General features: G+C 45.2%; 1 protein-coding gene across 1 annotated transcript in view; it reads right to left on the bottom strand.

Annotated features, from left to right (window-relative positions):
* Atp12a (ATPase H+/K+ transporting non-gastric alpha2 subunit) overlaps positions 1–16055 on the bottom strand; it is a 30067-nt gene extending 14012 nt beyond the window's left edge. The window contains exons 1-12 of the mRNA XM_074043659.1: positions 15753–16055; positions 14958–15107; positions 12586–12645; positions 10139–10339; positions 9171–9284; positions 8205–8339; positions 7957–8074; positions 7456–7724; positions 5729–5927; positions 5470–5579; positions 3651–3785; positions 881–1073 (exon numbers count right to left, since the gene is read on the bottom strand). Coding sequence (XP_073899760.1) covers positions 881–1073; positions 3651–3785; positions 5470–5579; positions 5729–5927; positions 7456–7724; positions 7957–8074; positions 8205–8339; positions 9171–9284; positions 10139–10339; positions 12586–12645; positions 14958–15107; positions 15753–15761 — 1693 coding nt within the window. The 5' untranslated portion in view covers positions 15762–16055. The remainder of the gene's footprint in view (positions 1–880; positions 1074–3650; positions 3786–5469; positions 5580–5728; positions 5928–7455; positions 7725–7956; positions 8075–8204; positions 8340–9170; positions 9285–10138; positions 10340–12585; positions 12646–14957; positions 15108–15752) is intronic.
* Positions 16056–20862: the final 4807 nt, after the last annotated feature.

Below are 20862 nucleotides of genomic sequence, written 5' to 3'. Positions count from 1 at the left end.
TGCACTGATTGCAGGACAAAAATCTCAATTCCTCACTACATATTCAAGACCTCCACATCATGACCTCCAATCCATATTTCTCTGGCCCTGTTTCTCACACCTGCACCATCTTGTCCACCCTGCAACACTCCATGTGGACTGGCTTGCTCCATCCTCAGAGCCCCATTACTTTGCTTGGCCTTTGTGGTTTCCTGTACCTGGATGCCTTCTTTCACCTCCTTTCAAGGCCAGGGATGGGGGCTCACTCCTGTGATCCCAGTTGCTTAGGAAGCAGAGATCAGAAAGGTCAAGGTTTGAGACCAGGCTGGGCAAAAAGTTAGTGAGACCCCATCTCAACAAAATAAGCCAGGTATGGTACCTCACACCTATCATCTTAGCTACTCAAGAGGCCATAGGTAAGAAGATCTCTGTCTGAGGCCCTGGGCTAAAACTCAAGACCTGATTTGAAAAATAACTAAAGCAAAAAAGAGCTGGGGATGTGACTCAAGTGGTGGAGCATCTGCTTAGCAAGCATGAAGCCCTGAGTTCTAACCCAGGACCACCCCTCACCCCCCCCCAAAAAAAATCTTTGATTTTGGTTGTCTGGAAGCAACCCCCTTCTCCTTGGTGCTACCAAGGAGCCTCTTATATGTCACCATCCCACTTAGCATATTATTCTTAAAAAAATAAACAAACAAACAAAAACCCAACCAACTTTTGGCTGGGAATGGAACCAGCACCTCGCACATGCTACACAAGTGCTGTAGCACTGAGCCACCCCTGCAGCCCAGATACTCTTCTTTCTATGCTCCACATGATTTCATGGCTGCTCTGCTAGCTCATAAGATCTCATTGTTCCTGTCTCCCAGGAAATGCACGGGCACTGTCCCACCACACTCACCCAACACACGCTCGCCCAGGCCGCCCAGCTCCATGTAGGCTGTGTGGAAGGCGTGAGCGGCGTTCTTGTCCAGGGGCTGCTCCTGGCCATGGATCATGATAGTGCTGCACTTCTCCAAGATCCTCTCAGGGGCCCCCTTCATCACCATGAGGAAGCGCTTGTCATTGGTGTCTTCTGTCTTGTGTATGGAGAGCTGGGAGGGCATGGATTGAGTTAGGTGCAGCATCTTTATCACAGTTTTTCAACCACCAACAGGACAAGTAGGGGAAATACATTCCTTTCTCTCTACTTGTTCTCCAAGTGTAAAGGAAGAAGAGGCATGGCCTATCCTTTTAATTTTTGTGGCTAATTAATATGGTGACACCTAGACTTAGCTGGCCCAGAGGGCCATGCTAAAGGAAGCTTGTATTTCAAACAGATACTGGTCACTTTATGGAAGCCAGTTGTGGCCCTCAGCCTAGAACAGGCTCTCCCGGGGTGTGTATGTGTATAGCTCCGGTGAAGCTGTGTGAGTCGGAGGGCTGTAAGCCTCCGAGTCTCATCTTCTCTCCCTCCCTGCAGTGAGCAGCCACCTTTCAGATTTGAGTTATTTTGAGGGCAGTAGGAATTCCTATGCTTCTTTGCCTCAGGATTGATCCAGATTTATTGCTTGGACATAAAAGAAAATGGCAAAGGTGTGAAGAAGATGACACTGTCATATACAGACTTTTAGGAGGGCAGCAAAGTTTAGCATGAATGCCCTTGACCCAGCAACTCTATTTCTGGAATCATCCTAATAAGATAATCAGGAAAAATGTGAAAAAATTCTATATACAATAATAAGTGGCTAAATCTTATAGAGCCCTTGATGTATATCTGGTACTCTTCTTAGTATAATGAAGTAAAGACATAAAACCAACCAACTAGCCGACTGAAACCCAACCCAAACTACCATCTATTATCACCATCATTTTCTGAAAGATAGGGCAGGGCTGGGGATGTAGCTCAGCGGTAGAGTGCCTGCCTAGCATGCATGAAAAACTAGCTGTTCAATCCTTGCACTACAAACAAACAAACAGCCCCAAGGCCAAGAGCATTGTTATTATTACCTTTTACAGAGGAAACTGAGGCCCATAGAAGTTCAATGACATGCTCAAGGTCATACACTTGAGCAAGTGTTGGACTGGGATTTAAGCCCAGGCTCGTTAGTTCTTGAATCATGGAGGATATAAAAGGCTAATCTTTTAAATTCAACACCTTCATCTTTATATAAAGCTTTATATAACATTGTTCTAATTTTCTAATTTGCCATACAGTATTTCATGGACCACTCTGGGACATGGTTATTCTAAGACCAACAGGTCATGGACTTTCCAGTTTCTTTCCATCCATGGAACGATACACAGGGACCTCCAAGGCCATGATGCCTACAGCTGTGTTTAGGGTACAGTGTCACTCATGCGTAGAAACAAAATGGCCCTAAGGTATCCAAAGAGGATTTTTACCTCCTAAGTGGGAGCTCACTCAAACTCTCTCCCTGCTTTCTGGTCCCAGTTACACGTAGCCTACTTTCTCCTCCAACTTGTACACAAGGCCTTATGCTTTCTTTCATTTCTTGCATGGCAAGCAATGCATTTGCTATGGTAGATAGCAGCTTGTCAACATTCTGAGTTTTGCTCCTGTGTGGTTGGTCATCTAGCATAACCTTTGCCAATATCAACCACCTGGCTCCATTTGAATCTTGTCGCTGGCCCTCACAAGGTATGTGTGTGTGTATTAATGTTATGCTCTTCAATTTCCTAATCCTCTATCTACCTCATAGAATCATTGCTAGAATGAATGATCTAATACATATGGAAATTATGCAGGATGCTACTAGTACTGTTATTTTAGAATTGTTACTCATTCTATGTATTTTTTCTGCACAGTAGAAAATGCATGGACTTGGAGGTCTGACTTGGGAAAACTGGTTGTGCCTCTTAGATGCTGTGTGACTATTGTTCCATCAACACTTTTCTTCTCCTTAAATTGGGATTCCTTAGTCCTACCTCATAGGTTTGTTGTAAAGACTAAATTAGATAATATAGGTAAAATGCTGATATATACAGTTGATCTTCAACATCTTTGGCTCCAGGATCCCAAGGATATCAAAATTTTCAGATTCTCAAGCCCCTTACATTAATTGATGTAGTATTTGCATAAAACTTACATATACCCTTCTGTAATCCTTAAATCACTGTAGATGACTTATAGTACTAATACAATGTCAGTGCTAAGTAAATAGTTGTTAAGTGGTATTGTGTTGTTTAGAGAAGAATGACAAGAAAAAAGTCTGTATAGACACAATTATTTTGTTCTCAAATATTTTTGATCCACGGTTGGTTAAATCTACAGAGTGAAGCTTGGGGGTACAAAGGGCTAACTGTATTTATTGAACAACCAATGCTAGTTTTTCCCATTCCCCTACATCTTGTTTATTTTTTTGTGATGTGGCTGTCGTTCCTCACTTTTGCAAAAGTTATCTGGTGGGGTGTGTGTGTGTGTGTGTATAATATACATGGATTGATGGATTGTTCAGTAAGCCCTGACAAACTCTTTTCTTTTCTTTTCTACTTTTCTTCAGGGAAAGTAAGGAGACCAACATAGCAACTTTGACCTGGATTGACCAGACGTCCAGGTCTTGTATCCCCTTAGAATTATTTTTAACCCAGGTATCATCCAAAATATGCATTAAGCAATGGATAGTGAGATAGGAATGTTATGCTAGTGACAGTAGTGAGGAAGAACTCACCTGAAATTTGTTGGTAGAGTTAAAAGGGATTTCAGCTACTTTGGGGTTTCTTTTTCTAATTTCCATAACATCACCCAAAATGACCTCTGAGAATTTCAAAAGAGCAGTCTCTGAGGCATCTCCAACCACGACTTTCTGAGAATCAAAACAGATAAATATTTATAACATATAATCTGGTTCTTTTGTGATTATTTTTAACGGATCCATGCCTTTAACACCAAACTAACTCGTCTTCTTACTTAGCTTACCACCTAGTTGAAAAGACAAAGCTCTTAAGTGGCCATCAGTGACTGAGCCAGGAGCATGGTAAGAATGTAAACCAGTGGTGCCACCTACTGGCACTAGGGAAGGTAATACAAGTGGGAACTCTGAGGACTGGAGGTTTCCTGAGCTATGCACTAGATGGGGGGTGTGGTGGGGCACCTGGAGACAAGAGCAGAAGAAATCCTCCTAGAAACCAGAATGCCACGAGTGAAGGTGGTTTTTTTAGGGACCACTGTTGAGAGCTGGAAGTACAGGTGGATGTGGGGGTTGTGGAAAGGCTTGAAGGTCCCTGAAAGGCAGGCTGAGTTCTAAATTCTAGAAGCAGAAAATACAGAATTACAGAAAGTTTTTGATTAGGTTAGGCGAAAATACAATCAATAATTAAGGAAAATTAGTGGGCTGTGAAAAATGGTGGTGGTGGTGGGATCAAGCAGAATTAGGGAGAATTAGGGAGGCCAATGAAGAGACTGGTTTAGCTATTTAGAAGCAAGATTCTGGTGGTAATAGAAATGTAAAATTATGTCTATTTTGAAGTAAGAATAACAGGACTTGGTGGTCACTAGGTAGAAGGAAAGGATGAAGTCATGTCCAAAAGCTGTGACCTGAAGACCAGAATGGTTATGTCCTAAAAAAATAGAAAATGTGGGACAAGAAATGATTGGAAGCCAGGGTGGGCATAGGTAGAAAGTGACAAGCATAACCTTTTGAGAGGAGAACATGGCAGGAATTCCAAGTAGACACATGCATCTTTGCTGGAGGTCCAGGTTGGAGTCTGGGTGAGAAATCAGAACTGGTTATAAAGATCCGAGAGACTGACAGAGAAGTGATCAGTCAAAAAGAGCATTGGTAGGCTGTCTGACAGAAAAAGAAGAGCAAAGACACAAAAAAAGCCACAAGAAAGAAGACGACTTAGTGAAGAAAACAATTGAAAAGTGGAAAATCCAAGAGAATGGATTCAGTGACTCAATGAGATGGGGAAGAAGAGAGAGAAGGGGAGGGAGCAGGGAAATAGATAGAGAGGAAGAAGGAAGAGAAGAAGAATAGGAAGAAAGAGGAGGATAAGTAGAAAAGGAGGAACAGGATGAGGAGGAGAGACAATTTATTTTATATTCCGATATCTAGGGCCTCTTGGAGCTCCATCTGCACCATATTCTAGTCAACAGGATTCTGTGCTAGGGTCAGTCCCTTTGTTTCCATCTAATTATATCTTAAACTTCAGTGAATGGCATTTATGTAATAAAGAAACTGGTTATATCCACTTAGCTGGTAAAGAAGTTAGGAAAGTAAATTAAAGGCACATTCATTTCTCAGAAAGAGACAGACTTTTGAAAAGTACCTAAATCAATATTCTGAGACCTTTTTGTGATTCTGAAACAGCTTTATGATTTCTCAGTGCTAACAGGGGTGAAGAAAACTCTATGTCCAGTGAGCCAGACTTGCTCTCACCAGTGCAGTTTTTACACAGCTGAAGGGATTAAATCAAGCACCCAAGCGGAACAGGGAGGGTGACCTCACATCACCTGTCACTTAAGACCAAGTGCCACGGTAGCTTTACCTTCATGATGGGGACATTCTCCTGTCCTGGCCTGAACTCAGCTCTGTTGCACAATGTTACTATCTTGGATAAGGAGGCCCAGGTTCCAGAGCTTTGGTCAAATGCTTGGTCTGGAACACAAAGAAGGAAGAGTGGCTGCTGTGGATGCTGGGCCTGCCATGTCTGAGTCACACAACACTAAGTATGGCACTGCCATGCTCAGCCAGGCCCTCTGCTCAGTCCCCAGCCTCCAGTCAAAATGGATGCTCCACAAACTCACTTGACTGGTTTTCACTTGTGTCAGCCACAAAGATCTGATGGTCAAACCACAAATGGGCCACAGTCATCCTGTTCTGGGTCAGGGTCCCAGTCTTGTCTGAGCAGATGATGGAGGTGGAGCCAAGGGTCTCCACTGCCTCTAGGTTCTTCACCAGGCAGTTCTTCTTGGCCATCCGTTTTGCAGTCAATGACAGGGTTACCTAATAGGAGAGAGAAGGAAGCTCTGGGTCAATGGTTTTGAACTCAGCTTTGATAGGATAGAAATTGCTGAGGTAAGTCGGGATTGATTTTTCAGAGAGAACTGTCATAGTTTTGGTAAGAGATGTAGTTGGTGCTGCAGCAAGGCTGGCCAGGTGACTTAAAGCTGCCAAACGCCCAAGCCACAATCTTTTTAAAAAATTGAATATGAGGCACTTTTCTTGTCCTTTCATTCCTTGAAGAAAATAAATACTCAGGAGTGGCTTATGGGTAACAAAGACAAGCCAGGCTGTGGTTGGTGCTCCTGTGTAATTTGAAAGGGGCATTGGAAGGCTGGGGTGTAACTTGGTGGTAGAATGCTTGCCCAGCACGTGCCAGGCCCCTGGGTTTAATACCCAGCTCTGCAGAAAGGTGAGAAAAAGTTGTTTCGGAGCCCTCACATGTTGCTTTGGGGAATCAACAAGTGTTTGGGTTTTTTTTTTTTTTTAACCCTCCCTTCCTCTCTCCCTCTTTCCCTTCCTTCCAAAGCTGTGGCCTTCCTTCTTCCTTCCCTTCCTCTCTTCCTTCCTCCCTCCCTTCCCCTTCCCCTTCCTCCCTCCCTCCCCTTCCTCTTTCCCTTCCCCTTCCCCTCCCCCTCCCTCTCCCCTTCCTTTCCTTTTTTCTTTTTTTTGTGGTGCTGGGGATAGAACTCAGAGCTTGGCACGTGGCCTTCAAGGGCCCTACAACTGAACTACCCACTCAGCCCCATGTGTTTCATTTTAAGAGTTCCATATTTCAAAGATTCTTTGAAATCTCTAGATCTTAAGAAGGGTTCTTTTGGTGCCAAATTCTTCAAAGTACTATTTCCTGGAGTCAAAAGAGATCTGGAGCTCAAAAAAAAAAAAAAATCTCTTGTTCTTGTCCAGGACAACACTAGGCCACTGGTCATATAATTACATAATTGGTTATGAATCCTCCCTACCCCATGAACCTCCAGAGCAGAGGCTGAGGAGGAGGGGCTTTTGACTGAGTACTGAGTTAGGTGGGCCTTAATAAAGGGAGAGCCAGGGCTAAGTATGAGGGTGGGGAAGGAGAGGGCTGTATTCCTTTACAGAAAAATATTAGGATTTTTTTTTCAGCCTGAGAGAAGGCAGAGAAGTGAAGTGATCAGTGAGCTTCAGTTTCTAAGTTGTAGAAACTGTCAAGAAAGTTGTTTGAAACAAAGGTGGGGAAGTATCAGGCTTCTAGAAAAATCTATAAATAGTGGTTCAAAGCTGTCTTCTCTAAATCTTAAGGGAATGAAGTAATCTATGTAAATTGCAGACAGAGCTGAAAATGTAAAGTGTTCAAGGGTAATGCATTCAAATATTTAAAGTAGTACAATTCCTTTTGTGGACAGTCTACTCAGAATGTTCCATGGTGGTTCCTTGTGGGGAGGACGCATGTTTTTGCAGATGGGGGAGCTCATGGCCTGCGTGTGGGATCCTCCCCAGCAACAGTGGTACGTGCTAATAGTGTGAGGATGTGGGCTACCTAACAGCATGGACTCACAGTGACAGTGGCCAGGAGGCCCTCTGGCACATTGGCCACAATGATGCCAATGAGGAAGATGATGGCATCCAGGACATAGTACTTCATGGACACTGCGATGATGAAGAAAACGATGCCAATGGAGACAGCCACTCCTGCCACAATGTGAACAAAGTGCTCGATCTCAGTGGCAATGGGTGTCTTCTCATTTCCAACGCCTGAAGCCAAGGAGGCTATGCGACCAATGATGGTGCGGTCACCAGTGTTGATGACTATGCCAGTTGCCGTGCCTACAGGGGAAGTAGACATTTTACTCCAGGGCTCTGGATCACAGCACTTTCTATGATTTACGTAAAAGCACAAGCTATTACAGAGGCCAACATTAGTCCCCTGGGCCCCTCAATTCTGTGTTTACTCTGGGAAAAGTTTTGAAACAAGGAGTGGGAGAGACAAAAACATCAGGCCCCAAAGTGAGAGGTGATACACATGGGGTGTGTGGCCCTGAACGCCAGCTGAGCTTACCTTCCAAGCAGGTTGTAGAATAGAAGCCGATGTTCTTTGTTTCCAGAGGGTTTTCATGGGTGAATTCAGTGGAGCGAGACTGGGGCTCAGATTCCCCCGTAAGAGAAGAGTTATCTACCTGGAAGAAATTTTGAACATGGTTCAAAAATAAAGCACCTGTTCTCTGCTTTTTCTATCAAGACGGAGAAAGAACAGAATGACTGCTAGCTCTGAGCAGGATCCTCAGGGTAAGTGCCCCTGATGCTTACCTTACACCCCTGGGAGGACAGTAGCCTGATGTCTGCAGGGATCTGGTCTCCTCCTTTAATCTCCACGATGTCCCCCACCACTAGTTGCTCTGCAGGGATTACCTTCTTTTCTGAATCACGTATGACAAGAGCTTGCTGCAGAAGAAAACCGTGACAGACACCTCTGTGATGATGCTCCCTCTTCCTCTGCCTGCACCTCACTGAATCCCACAGTGGGGGACATGGGAACCCAATGGCATAGCACAGATGAAACTGAAGACCATTTCACTTGGGGCCTGAAGACCCTAAGAACTATTTTTTTCTTGAACTCTGCTATTGAAACCAGAAAAGGCTGCTGTCAGGCCAATAAAACCAGGGGAGAGCCCTGGGCCTTACAGAAAGGGAGTCAATTCCTCCTGAAGAGGTGTCCAGAAGGAATGCTGAGAATTGGCTAAGGGTTCAACAATCTTGCTGAGATGGGGGACTTTAATGAGGGGGTTCTCCTACTTCTTAGTGCATAAGGAGGCATCATTTCCACCCAGAATCTTCCCCTATGGCTGCCAGCAACCTGGGCCAGAGCCAGGGTGGTTTCCCTGCTGTGGACACCTAACAGGGGTACCTGGGAGAAGAAGGAAAAATGGGTCACCCAGAGAGCATTTTGGGAAAACATGCACTCAAAGTAAAAGCAGTCACAGATAGAGAAGTATGGGTGGATCTCCCTTACTGCTGATGAAGGAATATTCTGGAATCATTCAGATGACTGTCCAAATGACTATTCAAAGACATGTACAGTGGCTATCATTGTGTCCTGCTTTTCCTTGACCAAGAATTTTCTTATATCTCACCTCATCTCAAAACTTTGAGAGGAACTGGGGTTCAAACAGATGAGGTAATTCACCCAAGAGGTCCCAGAGGGCAAAAGGTGGGACCAAGGCTGCTTCCTCACCTGGATGTCACACAGGGGCCAAAGGGGGTGACTCTACTCACCTGGGGGATCATCTTACTGAAGCTGGCCATGATGTTGGTGCTTTTGGCCTCTTGGTAATAAGCAAAGATCCCCGTTAAAATAACAACCAAGACAAGTATGACACCCAAGTACACCTGGGTGAGGAGGAGAGTTAGCAGTCAGAGAATCAGGTACAGTTTGAACAATTCCTAATCCCAAACTCCAAAAATTGAACTGCTCCTAAAACTGAAGTTTTTTGAGTACCAAAGTGATGCCAAAGTGGAAAATCCCACACCTGAAATCCTATGATGGGTCACAGCCAAAACACAACCACACTAAAAACACTGCAAAAATTTACCTTCAGACAATGTGAGTAAGGTATATATGAAACATAAGCACATTTTGTGGTTACATTTGGTACTATACCCAAGGTATCTTGTTATTTATGTAAATATTCCAACTCCTCCACCAAAAAAATTTGAAATCCAGAATGCTTCTGGTCCATCATGCTCCTCAACAATTACTCTTGCTCCTGACTCCAGCCCCTGGCACCAATGATGTGTCCCTGTCACCAGGGATGTGCCCGTCTGGACATTTTATATCAGTGGCCTCATACAACACAGGGCCTTTGGCATCTGCCTTCTCTCCCTTAGCAAGGCTAATTCATTTTGTGGGTTTGACATTCAGTTCCAAGAGACAGAGTTGCCCTCCATGGTAAAGGGAGATTAGCTCTGAGGAGAGAGCCCCAAAGTACTTCAAAGGAATATAGATCCCTGTCCCCCCATCCCCCACCCAGGGACACAAGATATCTTGTCTCTATTTTAAGATTCATACTCATCCTGCCTCTGACATATTGTAAAGTCAAATATCATTTGTTTTACATTTTCTGACCTATTACTGACTGATTGATCAGTGGTAAACTTCTGCCTGCAGCTGAGCACTGTGCCTACTGATGGCTTAGGACTCCATACCTCCTCTGTGACTGAGCAAAACCAGGAAGATGGCTTACGTTGTCTAGGGACGCGGTGCCACTGATGTGCTGAATCCCATAAGCAATCCAGCACAAGATGGCACCTATCCACAGGAGGATGGAGAAGCCTCCGACCATCTGCCTGAGGAACTTGATAATCTCTGGAGTCTGTTTGGGAGGGCTGAGGGCATTGGGCCCATCCCGAGCCAGGAGCTCTGCAGCTCTGACACTAGAAAGGCCCTGAAAAAGATGAGGAAAACAGGAATGAATGGGAATTAGATGTTTCTCCCTCCAAGGCCAGGCTTCATGTTTCTGCAAGTTGTAGAGCTGACATGCCCTAGAAGGTCCTGGGGAAAGTGGATGATGCCTCATCCTTCCCCACCTTTTTAAAAAGGATTATTTAACAAGATTCTTTTTTACATCACTGGGGTTTGAACTCAGGGCCTCATGCTTGCTAGGCAGGTGTTTTTACCACTTGAGCCATACCTCCAGACTTTTTTTGTGTGTGTGTGATGGTTTTTTTTTTTGAGATAGGTTCTCTGGAACTATTTGCCCAGGGTTGACTTTGAACCACAATCCTCCTAATCTCTGCCTCCTTACAAGTTAGGATTACAGGCATGAGCCACCAGTGCCCTGCTTAAAAAGGGTTATTTAAAACAAATTTTATTATCAGGGTATCATGTGATGTTTGATACATACACCTTGCATAATGTTTAAATCAGGTAATGTGTAACTGTCTTCTCAAACATTTGTCATTTCTTTATGGCAAAAACTTTCAAAATTCTTCCTTCCAGCTCTTTTGAAATACATGGTATATTAGCGTTGTCTACAGCTACCCGACTGTGCACTAGCACACCAGAACACCTTACACAATGTCCACTGGTCAACCTCTCCATCACTGCCTCCCACCTTTTATGAAAAAACATTTAATGCTTAATATCAACCTGGAAACAACCTTCTGAGGAAGATTCTATCATTGTCCTTATTCATGGATGTAGAATTTGAGGCACACAGAGTTTATGTAACCTGCCCAAGTTCATCTGGTAAACAGTGGCACCAGGACTCAGCCGGCTGACCAGCTCCAGTGCCGCTGCACTGTGCTCTGCTTAGAGTACACATCTCTCAAGAGATTTGTCTAGAGATGGGAGCAATTTAGCAAGGAGGATTTGAAATGAAGAAGCTGTCACTAGGGTTAAGGACAATGTAGCAACTATCCAGAAAACATTGTCTGCTCTAGAATTCTGTGGGCTAACCTACTAACCCCATGGGCTAGTTTTTTCATCCTTCCTCTGGTACTTTCCTACGTATCCACCCTAAGTTCTAAGGTTTTGTGTTTTTTTTTGGCTGTACTGGGTGGTTGAACTCAGGGCCTTGCACTTGCTAGGCAGGTGTTCTACCACTAGCCCTTAAATTCTATCATAATCTCACCTGAGATCTGAGGCCCACATGAGCAGTCCCTTCTCTGGCATGTGACATCGATGGGCACACAGAGACACCCCCATTTTGAAATCCTGCATGTTTATAGTTCCCCCCCACACCCCCACCACTGCCTCATCACTACCCCCCACCTCTTTCTCTGTTTTTGAGAGACAGAATCTTACTATGTAACACAGGCTGGCCTCAAACTCTCAATTCTCCTGACCCAGCCTGCTGAGTACAGGGACTGCAGGTGTATACTGCCATGCCGGGTACAAACTAACTCTCACAAACACTGTCTTGTACCTCTCTTTTCTCCAAAATTATGTTGTAAGCTACTTAAAGGAAAGGACTTTATCTTGTTCACTTTGAGGCTGCTCTCAGGTCTAATTCTTTTTCTGTAGTAGTGACTTAAGTATTTGTTGAATAACTGGATTCCCAGTCACTAACTTGACACCATCATCCTCCACTTGCAGCAGCTCCTTTCCCAAAAACCCCAGACTCTCTTAATGATGGCTGAACATTATTAGAAATGTTCCAGAGACATTTCTAATAGTGCAGTCATCCTTCCACATCCAGGGCTCCACCAACCTTGGACTGAAAATGTAGTTGAGTGCAAGATGATAGCATCTGCATTGAACATGTACAGACTTTTTTTCTTATCTGCATTCTCTAAACAATGAAGTACAACAACTACTTACATAGTGTTTGCAATGTATTAAATATTATAAGTTATCTAACACTGGCCTCTCCAGTCTCTGATGCAAAGTGGCATCAAAAGCACCTTTGGCCATGACTGTGAAGAAGCAGCTCTACTTTTCTGGGATACCACAGCTCCCCTGCAGTTAAAGGCAAAAGAGCTGTCTACTCCCAGGCATCCACCTCAGTGAAGGAGCTTCTCCAAGGCCTTGGTTCAGATACAGCAGCTCCAGCAAGCCAAGGGCCCATCTCACCTCTCAGGCTCACAGTCTCACAGGTGTGGCCCTAGATCTCCCATTTTGAAGGTGCCTCTGCTCGCCCACATATGCTGAATACATGGCTTTCCCTTTTGTATGGCCCCAGTGACTTACCCTGGTGATGTCCGTGCCATATTTCTGCTCCAACTCTTTATTGTTCAGCTTGTGGTCATCCTGTAGTCCATGAAGGGAAAAATAATAGAGTGAATCAGGTCATTCCAAAAGACTCAACCACCAACCTTTGCCCAGCCCTGAAAGCTGAGAGTGGGATAAGAAGGGGTGAAGGACCCTGGTGTCACCTAGTAGCTGTCCTTAATTTTTGTGAACACCTCCATCTGATCTCCAGCATGAGCAAACCCTGGCATCCTCGTCTGCCAGGTACTAGCTAGCTGGATACTTCATTCAGATCTGGAGGCTGGGACTGACTGAAGGTCAGGAGCAAAACCAAAGTTCACTGGGGATGAGGACATGGGGGTATTATAGGGTAAGGAAGTAGGTGTGTGGGGTACCCACTAATGGCCATCACTAGACTAGCACAGGGCAGCCCAGGGCAGGAATTGTTTAGTTATCTCAAGGCTCTAAGTGGTCAGAGAGATCAGGATGCAAAAGCATTGAAGTATCATGCCACAAATTACAGGATTCTTGTGGGAAGCCTGAGAAAGAGGAGGGAAGGCAAAATGTTTCTTTCTCAACAGGGAAGCAGGGAAACACTGTGGCTAATAGTATGAAAATGATTTTTCTATACAGTATTATACATTCTTCACAAAGTACTCAAACAAGAGAAATTCTCATAATAATCAATAGGCATATAAGAGAATGGAGACACACACACATACACACAGACACATACACATTTGCGGTACTGGGGTTTGAACTCAGGGCCTACACCTTGAGCCACTCCACCAGCCCATTTTTGTGATTGGTTTTATTGAGATAAGGCCTTGCAAACTATTTGCCCAGGCTTTCTTTGAACCATGATCCTTCTGATCCTTCACTCCTGAGTAGCTAGGATTACAGGCGTGAGCCACTGGCACCTGGCAGGTTATATATATTCATATAAGTAGCAATTTCAAGGAAGAACGCGTCTTCAATCTTAAATGCTAGCGATACACAGGAAATAATCGATCATTTATTATAAAGCATTGTTCTCTGACCTGTCCTATCTCACTTAAACTTTGTAACAACCCTAAAAGATAGGAACCTTTTTCTTTTTCCTTCCTTCCTTCTTTCCCTCTTTCCTTCTATCCTTCCTTCCTCCCTTTTTTTTCCTTTTCCTCCTTTTTCTTTTAGATAGTCTCACTACATTTCCCAGGCTAGCCTTGAACTTTCTATGTAGACCAGGCTGACCTATAACTTGCTACCCTTCTGCCTCAGTCTCCAGATGCAAAAATAGGAAAATGAACATTAGTCACACTGGGATTTGAATTCAGGTCAGTTCACCTTCAGAGCTGTGATTTTAAATGTCTATTAGGATATACGTGCATGGATGCACAGAATTGTGTTGCTAAATGTTTTACAAGCTCTCTAGGAAAGATAAACAGTTATGATTTGTAGCATTTGCTGATTTCTCACCAGGCACTCAGTGCCAAGTTCCTGGATATTGAACAAATCAGCTACCTAGCTGACTGAGCTGGCTGCATCAGCCCAGCAACCATCCAACAATCCTAGGGTTTTAGAATATATAAGGGACTGTAGGGACAACCTAGTAGAATCTCAAGTTCCTTGTAGGTTTCCTTCTTTAGAATTTCTGAAATGAAAGCATCTACATTTCAGAGCCAGGGAAGCTCTTTATTAAGGCAGCCAGATTTAATAACTCCAAAGTTTTTCCTTTATAATAATATTGTGCTTTCCATAAGGAATTTGAGTTATAAAATACTCATTTTCCTCTTTGCAAACCCTGCAAATTATTTATTTCCTATTTTACACAAAGAAAATGGAGTTTTCAGTGAAGCTAGGGCTTTGCTTTCAGTTACAGTCTAGTTAGTGGGGAAGTGAGACTCAGATTAAGCCTAGTTATGGAACTCAGGTCCAATATTCATATCACTGGAACTATTCTTTCTTAGAGGCACACATACAGGAAACCTAGCAAGGTCTAGCAGCTTTGGTTTTCTTCCTTGGAGGTTCCAGCTCAAACAGTTTTGCTAATCCAAACAAAACAAAACAAAACAAAAGTAGCAAGTGGTCACTGACATCTCATTAAAGTGGTGAAAAGGAGAGAGGTCTGGGCTATGCCATGGGGTTTGGAATCAGACACTTTCCCTTCTTGTTCTGCTTGGGACTGACTCCAATCAGAACACAGGAATCCCACAAGGACAGACCCAGGATTGGATACTATTTTACCAGTTTTTTTTTTTAAACCAAGGAAACAAATCTTCAAGTGGTTCCAAATCCTTGAGACTGATTTTTCTCCTTCTGTGAGAAGGAGGTTATAGGGGCAAGTTCTCAGAGGAAAGTGAACAGGATCCCTTTGCCTTAAGGGTACTGACCAGATCAAGTTCTTTCTTAAGTTCCTCTTTCTGATGATTCTTTTTGAGTTCCAGGTCGTTGTTCTTCAGGCCCTTGCCTTTCTCCTTGTCATCCCCCTGGTTGATGTCTTTAGTTCCATCAAGCTCCACAGAATAAATTTCTAGTGTTTTCTGAAAGAGAACCAGGGATACAATATTGGCCCCCGATGGCTTTTCTGTAGAAGTGCTGCGTGCCTCCCTGTGGATGGGGACCCATACAAAAGGAAGAGCCCCCTCGCCTTTTCATCCCCACCCTTAGAGGATGTGGAGGAGCAGGACAGTGCGGAGTCTCGCTCCTCCACCTCTCAAGGTCCTTTCCTTCCTCTTCTGTGGAGTCGGAAGGCTGGGTTGGCAGAGATGTGCCACCATCTCTTCAGGTAGACCCTCTCTAGGGGTGAGGCAAGTGGGACGTTACCTGCAGGGTTTCCCTAGGACCTTGTCACACCAGCGGTGCCTCCTGTTTCTTGGGGGAGAGGATGCCCACTAAGCTTAGGACGCTCAGTCCCAAGCAAGGTTTTCAGACAATCACATACATATCCATCCAAACCTCAGCTCAGTTCCAGCCCTGAATAAAGCCCGCAGAGCAGGTGCTGTGGAACTGGCCTAACACCCCTGGGATCACTCCTCGCACATCTGGACTGGCTTCTATACCGTGCCAGCCCTGAGAGCACAAGGATGCTTGGCGGCCCTTGTCCGGAGCCGGGCCTTTCTTCTCTCCTTTCCTGCACTTCCCTCCAGTCTGCTCGGGTTCCCACCAGGCTCGGAGGCTGCACGCACCTTGCTCATGCTGTAGCTGATGGCGCCGAGGGCGAGCGGCAGGGCACGAGATGCTGGTTGGCGGCTGGTCGGTGGTGCGCAAGGAGAGGTTCGGTCGGGGGATAGTGGTGACCGAGAAGGTACAACAGGGCCCGGGACCGGTCCGGTGTGACAGTGGTGCACGGGTAGTGATGCGCAGGGCCGGGGTCCGGTCCGGTCTGGTGGGGCGATGCTGAGGCCGCGGTGGCAGTACAGACGCGGACGGCGGCAGAGCCCTGCGCGCACCTCCGCGGGCGATCACCAACCGCTGTCCCAGGGAGGCGGCATCCACCTTAAATGCTGCCCGCTCCGCCCACGAACCTGGCGAGGCTCACCTGGCCAGGGGACGCCCCCGGAGGTTGGAAACTAGCAGGCGTCAGGCCCGGGCGGGGTTGGTCGGTGGCGAGGGATGCAGTGGGCCTGAGGTGGGGCCTCGTGTTAGTCCCCCGCCAGGTGACACGGGGTCTCCGCGGGGCGTGTCTGGCGACCTTCGCGAGGGGCGGGCGGCGCCACAGTGTGCCGGGCGCGTGCAGCTAGGTGTCCGGGAGTCCCCGACCTCTGCAAGCCTATCCACGCCCTGTCTGTGAAGACCCACGCCTAGTCTTCTTTTTTAAAATGCAATTACCTTGCCAATAAAGAAATTTATAAAATTTTGTAAGCGGGGGCGGGGGAACTGTAGTTCCCAGTAGCAAGCGCACGAGAAGGTGTCCTGATGATAAAGGCCTATGGGTTACTGGACTGGGGATTTAGGTAGGCAAATACAGGCCAGGTAATTTAGAGAGACCCTAAGCAGTGGCTGAATTACTTTGCAGGATCCAGAAAAGAAGTTGGAGTTCTGAAACAGTTGTGGAAGGAGAGATGGAGGAGGAGAGCTGGAAGAGGAGGAGGGTATAGGTGGGTGAGATCAGAGCACCCTTGGAAGCAGGCTGCCTGCACACAGAGCCCAGGCTGTCGGTGGGACTCTGATGACACCCCCTCCCTTCTTGGAAGGGGATCTCTGTTTTCCACAGTGCTGCACACAAGTCTTTCCCTCTTTCCTCCCTCCCATCTTCCTGCAGTCCAAAAGGGCAAAATTTGGAATTCAGTATCTTCCTGCCGGCTGTGGAGCAGGAACACACCAACCGGGCCACTTAACTAATCCTAAGGGTTGGGAAGACTCAGGAGGCGTCTGATGGAGGGAGCATTATATTCTAATCCCGACTGGAGCAACAGTGTGCTTCTGGGAGCTCTGTGTTGTCTGCCCCATCTGCTTCTCTTGGGGAGAAAGCTCTTCAAACAAAAGACTTGATATAAGTGAGGAAATAAAAAAAAATTGTGTGAAATGACAGTTCTGCTCTAAGATTTGCTAGGAATCCCAGAGGAGGGACTCTGCAGATATGGGTGGCTGCTACTCTATTTCAACTGTTCTAGCAGCCAGGCTGCAGGACAGACATAAAGGAGAGAAGCAGGGTCTGAGATGCCACTGGGCTCAAGAGCAAACCCAGGCTCTATTGGTTGGGAGTTAGGAGAGTGGGAGGTGCTGGTACAGCTTTAAAATGTAGTACTGATGATAGCTAACCTTAGAGCAGACGGCTGCTTATTCTGCTAATGTGGAGTGTGAGAAAGTATCTTCCCCAAACTGGACAAAAGAGTTTTCATCATCAGGTTCTCTGGCACCTCTTATGTTTTGCAGAGTTCGGGTTCTGTACGGTTACTGGCTTCTGCCAGGGGCCAGTCTCAGTTGCAGCTGCTGTGTCATCAGGTGTTTTGGAGTGTTGACTTCTACCAAAGAAGAAAAATGGGGCCACCCTATTTGTTTTATCTAGTCACTTGGGCATCTGGCTCTGATTTGAGGGGAGCACTCATCAAGTATGTGTGATACAGACACTTGGAGAAGTTCTCACCTATAGAACTAGGTAGTGGATGTCCCCTTGGACATTGACTCTACTTTGTTCAGTCCTGGGGACCATCACCTATGCTATTCTGGGCAATGGATGCTGACTGAGCTCCACCAGTTTGAATGACTTCTCTTGGACTGGCCATTGAGGAGGGCAGGTTGCAATCAGGAATGGCTACTCAGTATACACCTCTAGTAGCAGTTTCTGCTTGAGGCTGGATTTATTGCCTTTCAAAAAGGAGACTGTCTGTGCCAAGGGTCTCTGCTACATGTTGACAAATATTACATATAAGGGATAGGATCATTTTAATCAATTCACACATTTAATGTATTTGAAGCTGTACTAGACAAGGGGAGGGAGAAAGGTGACAGTATGAAAATTGTGCCATTCTTTGCCCTCTAGAATCATGCTTGAGTTGGAGAGGCAATATTAGTGAGGAAAATAGTAAATCATGCAAGAGAAAATAATTTAGCTCTAAATGCATTGAGTATTAAGGAAAGAGACTTCTTTAGGGGAAGTGCTATGGGCCCTGTCAAATGAATGTCCTCATCAAAACACATTCAAAATGAATCCCTCTTGGACGATATTAAGAGATGGGACCAAAGGCTGGGAATATAGCTCATTGGTAGAGTGCTTACCTAGCATGTGAAAGGTCCTGAGTTCAATTCCCAGTACAAAAAAGTGGGAATAGGTATGCCTTTAAAAAGTGATTACATCATGATGGCAGAGCCCTCATGAATGGATGAACCAATTCATGGACTGATGAATTAATGAATCTGGAAAGTGGGTCATTTATGTGAGACTGTTCAGCTTTGTCACTTGGATGGACCTCTCTTGCCATGAGATGCTGTGCATCACTTTGGGACTCTGCAGAGTCCAAAGTTCTCATCAGATGCAGTCTCTTGACCTCCTACCTTCTAGAATTGTGAGTCGAACAAACCTCTGTTCTTTATAAATCATCCAGTCTCAAGTATTTTGTTATAGCAATAAGAAACAATCCAAAACAAGAAGATGGCATGATTTTTGTTACTTTGTATTAGTTACCCAGATTTAGTTCTATCCTCCTGGAAGGTTGGAGAGGGGCAGAAAAGGTGGATGAGTTAAGGTCCTGTATTTGAGGATTCCTTTGGGTGCCCTGAAAGGCCCCCTTCTGCTGCAGGCTGTGGTGCAGAGGGCTGCCCATCAGATGGGTATAAGGTGTGACTGTGAGGATCGAAAGTATAGGGAAAAAGGCCAACGTGACAATGGGAAGAGGAAGTTTTACTTCCTGCTGCACATCCAGACCAGCCAGTACCTCTTCTGTCCACCCACCTGCTCCCTGTCACTGGATTCCTCTCCTACACAGTGGACTGTTCCCACCTGGAACCCTCCCCACACACCTGTGCCTGCCCACTGTGACAGGCTGTGACTAGGATAGCATTTCTCTGCTGACCAAGGCTGCCTGGAGCTGCAGTCAAATGAAAAAATGAAAACAAAACAAAGCTGCGACCAGCACACCTTTCCTCATTTCTTCATTATGGGAAATCCTGAGATTGGCAGAGGTACACCCTGGCACAGAAGAAATTTGTGATTCAGCGACTGACTGATAAACAGTGGTAATGATCCTGCCTGGGGCTGTTAAAGACCATGACCAGAGCAGGCAGTGGCATTTGCAGAGTGGCAGAGAATGTGAGGGGCTCTGGTGGGGCCACTGGGTTTGCTATGGGGGGTTCTTTCTCCTTCTGCAAGGATAGCTCACAGTACTTCTGGGGTACTTTAGATTATCTCAGTGTTTATTCTGTGACTTGAGTTGGGTAATGAGGTGTTTTAAAATACATTGTATATGTTTAAAGGTCAAAACTTGATGTCTTGATATATGCAACAAAATAGTTACTAGTCAAGTTGATTAATATATCCATCTTCTCCCATAGTTATCGTGTGTGTGTGTGTGTGTGTGTGTGTGTGTGTGTGTGTGTGAGGGCTGGGGTAAGAGCCAAAAACTATTCTCTTAGCAAATTTCCAGTATGCAATATTATAATTATAGTCCCCATGTTGTACTTAGATCTCCAGAAGTATTCATCTTTCCTATCTTTGACTTTGTACCCTTTGTCTTATATCACCCTTTTCCCCCAGCCTCCTATAATAGCAAGCTTTTTCAGAAAATTATAATTTTCCTTTTTTTTAAGACTAGGCTTCACTGTATTGCCTGGGCTGGCTTTTAACTTCTGTGCTTGAGTGATTGTCCTGCCTCAGCCTCTGGTGTAGCTGGGACTACAGGCATGTACCACTGTGCCCAGTTTACCACTTTTCTCTTAATAGCTAAATGAAAAAAATGACTGTATTCTACAGTTTTTTGCTTTTTGTTTATTTGTTTGTTTTTTTCTGGCAGTACTGAGATTTGATCTCAGGGTCTTGAACTTGCTAGGCAGACACTCTACTTCTTGAGACATGACCCCAACCTTCTTTTTTTTTTGGTGGCACTGGAGTTTGAACTCAGGGCTTCATGCTTGATAGGTAGGTGCTCTTATCACTTGAGTCACTCTGCCAGCCCTAGTTTTTTAATTTTAGTATGAAAGCAAGTTTTCTCCATGTGAATCATTTCTTCTTTTATCATAGAAGTTGTAACATATCCAATACATCTATAGCCATCTACATATCTATCTATCTATCTATCTATCTATCTATCTATCTATCTATCTATATATACAGTATAAAGGATATTAGTCACACAAACATGCTTACTGAACTTGTCAGGAATTGCCTCTTCTTATGAGTGAAGTGATGCTCTCTTGGTCACTGGCTGTCACATTCTCTTGAGTTGCAAGGCCCAAAGCAGACATGCTACTATTGAACTACTGATGGGGGACTTGTGATTTACGTGTAGCACCATTCCCCTGTAGGCTGGAACATGACACAAAACTATCAGAAAGCCAGCCAGTGGTCCAGCGCTGAGTAGCTGAGTATGTGGTCAAACCTGAGAGGTCCAGAGATGCTGAAGACGGGATGAGCTTCAGGCAAGGGAATGATGGATGCTTCTTGAAGGGCTCAGTGCAAGTGGATTTTGGAGGCTGGATAAATGGAGGAGGGAGAAGTGGACTGGGTTTTGGAAAGAGGCCAAGGTGGTTGGTGGGAATGAATGTCCATAGAGGGGACAGGTTCCATCAGGGAATGACCAGAGTCTGCTGGTTAAGAGGAGATGTTCAGGCACTGGGATTTATTGTTACTGCTTGGAGAGC

This window comes from Castor canadensis, chromosome 10 (assembly GCF_047511655.1).
Source record: "Castor canadensis chromosome 10, mCasCan1.hap1v2, whole genome shotgun sequence".
Taxonomy (NCBI): domain Eukaryota; kingdom Metazoa; phylum Chordata; class Mammalia; order Rodentia; family Castoridae; genus Castor; species Castor canadensis.
This window is presented reverse-complemented; position numbering and strand designations above follow the sequence as displayed.